Genomic DNA, 10,504 nt, shown 5'->3' on the forward strand with positions numbered 1-10,504 from the left:
AAATGCATAAATTTGTTTTGTTCCTCCTATCTCCAAGAATGAGTTCCAATTAAATGCTCAATCCTTGATTAAGAAGTAGAATATTTTGGTTCATGTTATTCTTCAAACACAGTTTGAGAAACACTCTTGTCATCATTAGAAGGTCACGCGATAAAATTGATCTCGAAATGGGAACCCATACAGTACATCTCAAAATAAAACCACACTTGCTATCTATTTAGTTATAAATAATATTGCAAATGACATTTTATGTTGAACAAATGTTGTATACTATAATTTGTTTCTCAACTACTTTTTGATAGGTTACCGAATGGCTTAGTGTGATGCTCTTCATTCTACTAGGAAGTAAGAATTATAAGTCCTCACCATCTATGGCAGAGACTTATGTTTTTAGATGTCTTTTATTTGGAAATACACCTTTTTTTGGGAACTATGCAAAGAACTTATAACCTAAGCTCTTTTTGTCTGTAGGTGATTAACAAATTGTAAAATTACTAACAAATCTTTCAATCTATACAAATACCCTTGAAAATATAGATTTACATACATAATTAAAATTGATGACCAGACCAAGAAGACAGTAATAACAAGCGTACTAGGAGGGTACTTGAAATCAATATTTACTATGGCGCATAGATAAATAAATTCTTAGAAGCCATATAAGTACTTGAATAGTTTGGCTATGGTAGAGATGAATATACTAAGTCAATTGTTAAACATATATAATTAAATACTCTTTGCTATCTTATTTATTATATTTTGGACTTTATCTTTCTATTGTTTTATCTCCTCTAACATACATACACTCATATATTTCAATTTCAAAAAATCACATATAAGATAAAACTCCCTTTTATATATACATTTTAAATATTATAGTTTTCCTATGATTATACGTAATTCATGTATGCATAATCATAAAATTGGCAAGTACTTGTTCTAATTCTAACTTTGAAATACTCACTGTTGGTGGCCATCAATGTGGACATGGTCCAAACCCTAAACCATGCTCACTGTTGGTAGCCGTCAATGTGGGCATTATCCTACAAGGTCACAATGGAAACATCAATCTTGTTCACCTATGATTTTATTGTTATTTTTTGTTTATCCTATCTTCATACTTGAATTCACGTTTTCTATTCAATATGGCTCCGTTTGGTTGTTGGCATAGGAATAGAAAATTAGAATAGAAAAATGGAATGGGAATGGAAATGAGAAATGGGAATAGAAATAGGCAATTCCAATCATGTTTGGTGCACATGGAATTCGACTGGGAATATGTTAATCTATTGTTTGGTTGTACAAAAATAAAATAGGAATAAGGTTAAGTTTTGTATTTTTAAAAACATTTTTCTTAATTTTTTTTTTTAATTTATTATTTTTTTAGTTAATTCATTTTCATTTTCATTTTTTTAAACAAATAGATATAATTTTTAAAAATGTTATTAAATTTTTTTTAAAAAAAAAATTCAAAAAGTAAAAGTAAAAAAAAAAATTCAAAAAAAAAAAAAATTTGAAAATAAAAAAATTCAAAAAATAAAATAAAATTTAATAAAATAAATTTTTTAAAAAAAAATTGAAATTTTTTTTTAAAATATTTTTTAATGGAAAATCGGAATGGGAATGGAAATGGCCTATTCCAATAACAGATATTTTTTGGCATAGACATATGCTTATTTTAGGGGCAAAATTGGAATATGTCTTCCTATTCCCAATTCCGATTGAGCTTACCAAACAACGAATATAAAACATATTCTAATTTCGTTTTCCTATTCCACTCATATTCCAGCAACCAAACGGGGCCTATATGTCTCATAGATCTTCCAGATCTAATTTGGTTTGGTTGTATCCTTTTCTTTGTCACTACACGATAACATTTGAACATTTTCATATTATATTACCTTGTACATCTTGCACTTTCCAGATGTATTTTGTACCCTTGACACTGTGGATTTCTTTTTTCATTATTTGGAGACATCAATTTGAATAATTTGATGTAATTAAAAAATGCATAGTCAAATTCATAAACAACAATTGAAGAAATAATTTACATCATGAATTTAAAGAATTTGATCTAGTAAAAAAAAATGCATAATCAAATTCATAAACAAGAATTTACATTTTTAATGGATTAACAAGAATTTACATTTCCAGTGGATTGTGGAAATATGATAAGATTAACTGTTTAGCATCTATATGATGTATCTATTGTGTTTTATATTTTGATTGTACTATGCAACGTGAAGATATCAATATGCAATCACTCATCGACTAATAGGTAAAATCTTGAATCAAAACTTAAATCATAACAATATATGTTGGTTGTTTTATGAAATGGAATAATTCTTTTACCATGTAATATTATTTTTTTCTCCTCCTTTACAATCTTCTATGTAGTACCAAAGAATTGGACTTTTATTAAAATATTCTATGCTAGGAGTCCTCTAAGAAGAGATCCCAATTAAGACATTGCATTTGATAGGGATTTTTCTTTGAGGGAGTTGGTGTGCCACTCGATCTTGAAAATTCAAATGATGGTATTGGAAAGCTATTACAAGATAGACCTAAGATTTGTAATGAAAGAATGACCCTTTTTTTTTGGTCTTTTATGTTCTTTTCGTTTGAGTTTATATCCACTATGTTAATTTCAACAAACCTTTAGATCTTTCCCTGGCTTTTTATCAAGAACTTTTTTTTGTTTATAGTGGCATCATATTCTAATCGTGGGTTAGTAATAATTTCTTAGATGCTCTAATTAGCTTCAGAATAGGAAATTTAGAATTCTTGTGGTTATGCTTCTAAAAATACATCATACAATAATAAAGAATTCTCTATCAAAATTATCGAAGAATGGTGTGGAATATTTTATTTCATGTACTACTTATATGTGATTGCATATTTTTAACCTTGTCTATGATAGTTTCAAGGTTTTTATTATATTTCTATTATATTTGTATGAGTACATAAACATTTCAATTAAATGTGCTTCATACAACATTATTGTTTGAAAATTTCCTTTCTTCTAAATAAAGAATTACAAAGTGCTTCATGCTCATGTTTTCTTATATAAAGTGGGAGGGACCATAGCTCTACTCGGCATTTGACCGGTTAGTAGACCATGAAACGTCACATCCAGCTTTCGAAGACGCTGCACTTGAGATGGCCTCCAAACAACTGTTTCATAATAATGGCCACAGCTAAGCCAGCTGGAACTCCGCGTGCTGCAACAAAACCCAAAACCTTGCCTCGCTGGTACATACAAAGCGCCCTCCAACTCATCCATTTTAATATCTCCACGGGAAATATCCTCCTACTTTCCCTTCCTCTCCCGGCCCTGCCTATATAAATCCCATCGATATCCCTCTACCATACAACATTCGCATTATCTTTTACCTCTTTCAATATATTCAGACATTTTGCATGCTTTGTCTTCACTTCCAAATGGACCTCAGTCTCTGTGTCCTCCTCTTAAGCCTTGCACTCGCTTTCTCCCACCTTGTTTCTGCCGATTTCTACAGCGACTTTGACATCACATGGGGGAATGATCGAGCGAAGGTACTCGACAATGGCCAACACTTGCAGCTCACTCTCGATCAGTCATCAGGTATTTTTTATCTCATTTTCTTACTGCTTCTATATATGTGTGTGTGCGCGTGTTCTTTGCAGTATGTGGAACCGATCCTAATCTCCTCCCCTGCCTCTCTTGTATGGAAACAGGTTCAGGCTTCCAATCCAAGAAGGAGTATCTCTTTGGCAAAATTGATATGCAAATCAAGCTCGTTCCTGGTAACTCTGCCGGCACTGTGACCGCATACTATGTAAGTCTGCCCCTTCAATTGATTTTAGGCCCAGTGGGCAGTAGTACTATTTTGTTGTGTGAATTTGAGCATGGCCTAATAAAATGTTCATGTTCTGCCGCAGCTGTCATCGCAAGGGACTACACACGATGAGATAGACTTCGAGTTCCTTGGGAATCTGTCGGGGGATCCGTACATAATGCACACTAATGTGTTCTCTCAGGGCAAAGGCAACCGCGAGCAGCAATTCTACCTCTGGTTTGACCCCACCGCAGACTTCCACACCTACTCCCTCCTCTGGAATCCCAAGCAGATCATGTGAGTTGATAATGTCAAATCCCTCTTTGGCTTGGCCCTCCTGCTTTTAACAACATCATTACTGTAGATAATAAGGTGCACTTCCGACATTGTGCAGGTTTTCCGTGGATGGAACACCGGTGAGAGTGTTCAAGAACAGCGAGGATTTGGGCGTTGCATATCCGAAGAATCAGGCGATGAGAATATATTCGAGTCTCTGGAACGCCGACGAGTGGGCCACCAGAGGCGGTGCAGTGAAGATCGATTGGAGCAGAGCACCGTTTGTGGCGTCATATGCAAACTTCAAAGCAGAGGCATGCTCTGCCTCCTCTGATTGCTCTGCAAATTCATGGTACACTGCAGAGGCGTTGGAATCGACTGAGCAGCAGAAACTCGAATGGGCGAGGAAGAATTACATGATATACGATTACTGTTCAGACAGTAAGAGGTTCCCACAGGGTTTTCCTGCCGAATGCAGTCGCCAGGCATAGGCATCCGACTTCAGAGGATCAACTTTCACAAGCTCCATCAAATTCTTTTATTCTTTCATTTTTTGTAGCGATTTTTAGGGCCGAGAGGCTATTTTTTGTTGTAATGATTGGATTAATATACATCTCGATTCGATTTCATTTGTTTTCATTTGTACAGTTCAAAGTTTTTCTTGGAAATGAGGAGGAATGAAAATGTTATTTGTTTCAATACAGCTAAAACAAACAAACCCAAGCACTCAAAACCAGTAAGAAAAGAGCATGACAAACTATGCTACAACAAGATAAAATCATACATTTCCATTGATATACATAGAAACTACGCTCTAGAACACTAGAAATTCACTCAGCTCTATGTGCATATATCTACATACCATATATGTCTTCCATCTATATGTCAAAATAGAAGACATACATATTTATTTACAACAGCTATTTACAGAAAGGATTTACAGATGTCAAGAATAAGTTAACCGTCTTACGGTGGCATTTATTTAAAATATAAAAAACCTAAAATGCAACAACTGTTGTCCTAAAATAAGACAACTATAGTATGGAAAGGGGTACAGGTATTAAACATTAACACCTCCAATCTCCTCTTTAATGAAGAAACTCTTATTATTTGTCTAAATTCTTCAAAAATTTATTTTGGATTAATAAGTTTATCAGCGATTTGATCAACACTTCTGCAAAATTTCAACTCAACTTGTCCCTCAGTAACAAGATTTATAATAAAATGATAACTAATATCTATGTGCTTTGTTCAGTTGTTGTCACAATGTATGATAGTTCGCTTTTCTTGCTTTTGTTTTAAATCTTCCAATATTCTCCTTAACCAAATTCCTTGACAAGTGTATTCTACTTCAGTTGATAATAAAGACACTGATAATTGCTTTTTTGAAAACCAAGAAACAACACCTGAACCAAGACTAAACACAAAACTAGAAGAACTTTTTCTATCATCTATAGAGCCAAGCCCAATCACTGTCGGAATACCCAACCAAACCAAAATTATCTGAATGTTTATACAACGGTCCAAAAGAACTTGTACCCTACACATATCTTAGAACCCTTTTTATGGCACAAAAATGATTCTTGCTTGGATTTTGCATGAACCTTGAAAGCAAACTAACAACATACATAATGTCTAGTCTTGTAGCTATTAAATACATAAGGCTGCCAACAAGACTTCTATACAATGCATCATCCACTCTCTTAGAGTCATTCTCTTTGATTAATTTATCATTCATGACCACAGGTGTCTTCATGGGTTTACAATTTTTCATTTTGAATTTCTTGAGAAAATCATTGACATATTTTCCTTGTGAAATGAAAATTCCATCATGTAGCTATCTCACTTCTATGCCAAGAAAATATTGCATTAAGCCAAGGTCAGTCATTTCAAATTCATTTTTCATAGTATTTTTAAACTCCTATACTAACTTTTCACAATTTTGTGTATAGATTAAGTCATCAACATATATGCATATTATGAGTAACTCACTTGTACTTTGATATTTCATATAAAGTGTGGGCTCACTTTCACTTTTTAGAAATCCATTGCTCTAAAAATAACCATCTATCCTAGTGTACCAGGCTCTAGGTGCTTGTTTGAGCCCATAAAGTGCCTTTTTTAACTAATAAACCTTATGTCCTTGTCCAACAATCTAATAACCAAGTGGTTGTTCTACAATCACTTTCTCATTTAAATAACCATTTATAAAAGCTAAATTAACATCAAACTAGTAAAATTTCCACCTATATTGGGCTGCTAAAGCCAAAACTATTCTTATAATTTCTAATCTAGCAACAAGAGAATATGTCTCAAACTAATCAATGTATAACCCTTTGCTAGTAACCTTGCTTTATGTCTTTCAGTAGATCCATCAACTTTGTATTTAATTTTATAAATCTATTTCAGGCCAATAATATCTTTACCATGGTGATGAAGATACACTCTGATACCACTTATGAAGGGCCACACCACCCTACCAACTCACAACCAAAAATGCAACAATATGAAGACAATTTTATTATACTTGAAAATCCAATAGCAATTACAATAACATGTCTGCAAGATTTCTCAAGATCCAACCCAAACCCAAGCTAGTCCAGATCCACACTCTGGTAGAAACCTCCAAGATCTCAACTTGTGCTCGCAAGCCACCAAGCAACCTCCTTGTTTCTAAACCGCAGTCACTAGCTCTTCTCCAACCTTATCTGAGATCCAAGCGTAAACTGCCTCACATTCGGCGCTCTGTCTATACTCGCAACTCCACCATAATCCTGCTGTAAATTGCGTCACATTCGGCGCTCTGTCCACAGACTTAGGAAAACTCACTCTTCACTTCCTTCTTCTCTTTCACACCTTGAAGCCTTCACATTTCACACCTTGAAGCTTTTTCCTTCCAAAGCTTTCACCTTTCCAAGTTTCACCTTCCACAGCTTCTACTTCTCAAGCTTCTACTTCTTGAGCTTCTCCTTCTCGAGCTTCTCCTTGAGCTTCATTAGAAATGCTCATATGCCTTGCTTAAATAGACATTTACCACCCCATGCATGACTTATCCACAAGCTTCTAGAATTCCTCCACAACCTTCTACAATTTCCACAACCTTCTACAATATCCACTAACTTTCTACAATATTCATAACTTTCTAGAATTCTACCCACACACCTTGATAAATGAAATAACAACCATTTATTTTTTTATTTTTTCTATTATGCCACCTATACACCTCGAAAATAGAAATCCCCTTTTCCTTTCTTTTCTCCTTTTTCCCTTTTTTTATTTTTTTATTATTTTTCCTTTAATTTTCGTCACTTTCTCTCTCCTCAGATTTTTTTTTTTTTTTTTCAAAATTTTTTTTTTCAACTTTCTTTTTTTTTTCAATAATTTTCCATGCAAAATGCTCCTACATCACATGGGGAAGATCAACTAACTCCCAAGTTTCATTTTTTCCAATGGAAGCAATTTCTTCATCCATAACTTTTACCCACACTTTATGTTCCGTAGCTTCCTAGAACTGTCTTGGTTCAACTTGAATATGTGAAAACAAAGCAAAATTTACAACTGCATCAAAACTAGTAATGTCTTCTTAAATTTGTTTAAGACTTTTTACTTTTCTTAGAGGAGGGCTAGAGGTTGTAGAAGAAGAAGGTAATGAATGTGAGGTTGGGTTTGGTGAAAAAGTGGCAAAAGGAATCGAACTTGTGCTTAATTTAAGTGAGGAGGATGAATCATTTGGCTCCAAATTAATTGTGACATGTTTTTCCTTGTTCCCATTATCATTTTGTTGCCAAGCTTCATTTTTAGTAAAGATAACATCTCTACTAACAATTAATTTCTCACATTCTAGATTAAGCAAGCAATACCCCTTTGTCTCCTCACTATATCCAATAAAAATACATTTAATACATTTTTCACCAAGATTTTTCCTTAATTGATCAGCTATGTGAGCATAAGCAATACATCCAAACACTCTTAAGTGTGCAATCCTAGGTTTTTTTTCAGACCATGCTTCATAAGGTGTCATATTTTTTACACTTTTTGTTTGACACCTATTTAACAAATATATTGATGTAGCAACAACTTCAACCTATAATCTATTTGGTAGGCCCTTAGTCTTGAGCATGCTTCTAGCCATTTCCACAATAGTACGATTCTTTCGTTCAGCAACACCATTTTGTTGAGGAGTATATTTTGTAGTCAATTGCCTTTGGATACCAATTTTCATACAAAATTCTTGAAAGTCATTGGACATGAATTTTACCCCTTTATCTGAATGTAAGGTTTTGATGGAATGACCAGTTTGCTTTTCTACCTTAGCCTTGAACTATTGAAACTTGTTAAAAGACAAGTAGGAGATAATTTCCATAGCAAGTCAAATTGTGATTCAACATGAATCCATCTCTCATGAGAATAAATGTCCAACACTTAGTGCTCATTGGATCTAGGTGAAGCATTGGGACTTCCCAAGAGGTCACCCATCCCAATACTACTCCAGCCTGAGCACACCTAACTACGGAGTTTCCTCCATGGTTAAACCCAAAGCTTGCAACCCCATTTGTGAAACCTTCACCAAGTGTTTGGCCTTATGAACCATTCATTAGAAATCCCCTTAAGCTCATCAATTGATAAGTAGGATATAGTTTCCATAGCAAGTCAAATTGTGATATTGCTATCAGGATTTAACTATGTGATTTTGAGTCAAAATCATTGACCCATGTTTCATGAGTAGTGATTCAACAAAAATCCATCTCTTATGAGAATAAATGGAACACTTAGCACTCATTGGATCTAGGTGATGCTCACATGGGTGAAGCATAGGGACTTTCCAAGAGGTCACCTATTGCAATACTACTCCAGCCTGAGCGTGCTTAACTATAGAGTTTCCTCCATGGTTAAACCCAAAGCTTGCGACCCCATTTACAAAACCTTCACCAAGTGTTGTGCCTTATGAACCATTCATTAGAAAGCCCCTTAAGCTCATCAATTGATAAGTAGGAAATAATTTCCACAGCAAATCAAATTGTGATATTGCTATCCGGATTTAACTGTGTGATTTTGAGTCAAATTCATTGACCCATGTTTCATAAGTAGTGATTCAACATGAATTCATCTCTCATGAGAATAAATGGAACACTTAGCATGCATTAGATCTAGGTGATGCTCACATGAGTGAAGCATCGAGACTTCCTAGGAGGTCACCCATCCTAGTACTACTCTAGCCTAAGCGCGCTTAACTATGGAGTTTCCTCCATGGTTAAACCCAAAGCTTGCAACCCCATTTACAAAACCTTCACCAAGGGTTGTGCCTTATGAACCATCATTAGAAAGGCCCTTAAGCTCATCAATTGATAAGTAGGAGATAATTTCCACAACAAGTCAAATTGTGATATTGCTACTAGGATTTAACTGTGTGATTTTGAGTCAAACTCATTGACCCATATTTCATGAGTAGTGATTCAACATGAATCCATCTCTCATGAGAATAAATGGAACACTTAACACTCATTGGATCTAGGTGATGCTCACAGGGGTGAAGCACCAGGGCTTCTTGGGAGGTCACCCATTCCAGTACTACTCCAGCCTGAGCTCACTTAACTACAAAGTTTCCTCCATGGTTAAACCCAAAGCTTGCAACCCCATTTGCAAAACCTTCACCAAGTGTTGTGCTTTATGAACCATTCATTAGAGAGCCCCTTAAGCTCATTAATTGATAAGTAGGAGATAATTTTCATAGCAAGTCAAATTGTGATATTGCTATCAGGATTTAACTATGTGATTTTGAGTCAAACTTAGTGACCCATGTTTCATGAGTAGTGATTCAACATGAATCCATCTCTCATGAGAATAGATGGAACACTTAGCACTCATTGGATCTAGGTGATGCTCACAGGGGTGAAGCACGGGGACTTCCCAGGAGGTCACCCATCCTGGGAACTTTAAAAGCTTCATATTTTACTTTTATGAAGTAAACTCAAGTCTTTCTACTAAAATCATCCACAAATATTATAAAATATTTATTTTTACTCAATGGCAATGCTTGCATAGGGCCACAAACATCAGTATGTACAAATAAAGGTGGTATTTTTGCTCTTAAAGATCCATGTACTGGGAAGGAAGTATGATATTGTTTACCAACAAAAAAACCTGCACAAACTTGATCATCATGAAAGATATGTGGCAATCCTCTTATCATTTTCTTTTTGGAGAGCAACTTTAGTCCTATAATATTTAAATGTCTATATCTAGTGTGCTACAACCAAGAGTGATTTTTATAATTAGAGCTAAGAACTTGAGTTTCACAATATGCAAGCTTTAAAGGGAAAATCCTATTTGCAACATGCCAATCTTTGCTACTATTTGATTGCTTCTTCTTTTTTTGTCATAAATGACACATTTACTATTTTCAAATAATG

At 34.6% G+C, this 10,504-nt stretch overlaps 1 protein-coding gene across 1 annotated transcript; it reads left to right on the forward strand.

Annotated features, from left to right (window-relative positions):
* The first annotated feature begins 3,370 nt into the window (after window positions 1-3,370).
* LOC149564088 (xyloglucan endotransglucosylase/hydrolase 2-like) lies at window positions 3,371-4,723 on the forward strand. The gene is made up of 4 exons (XM_089827170.1): window positions 3,371-3,604; window positions 3,718-3,818; window positions 3,922-4,115; window positions 4,213-4,723. Exons 1-4 carry the CDS (start codon window positions 3,421-3,423, stop codon window positions 4,583-4,585), a joined length of 852 nt encoding a protein of 283 aa, XP_089683296.1. The 5' UTR covers window positions 3,371-3,420; the 3' UTR covers window positions 4,586-4,723.
* Window positions 4,724-10,504: the final 5,781 nt, after the last annotated feature.

The sequence above is a fragment of the Cupressus sempervirens genome, chromosome 4, assembly GCF_028749045.1.
Source record: "Cupressus sempervirens isolate cs-2001-9-10 chromosome 4, ASM2874904v1, whole genome shotgun sequence".
Classification (NCBI taxonomy): domain Eukaryota; kingdom Viridiplantae; phylum Streptophyta; class Pinopsida; order Cupressales; family Cupressaceae; genus Cupressus; species Cupressus sempervirens.

Bases quoted from the DNA above. Each gene is read 5' to 3' on its own strand.
- LOC149564088 (XM_089827170.1), top strand. From the start codon at position 3,421: ATGCTTTGTCTTCACTTCCAAATGGACCTCAGTCTCTGTGTCCTCCTC. The intron at 3,605-3,717 runs GTATTTTTTATC...GTATGGAAACAG, and splicing joins CACTCTCGATCAGTCATCAG to GTTCAGGCTTCCAATCCAAG. The intron at 3,819-3,921 runs GTAAGTCTGCCC...GTTCTGCCGCAG, and splicing joins GCACTGTGACCGCATACTAT to CTGTCATCGCAAGGGACTAC.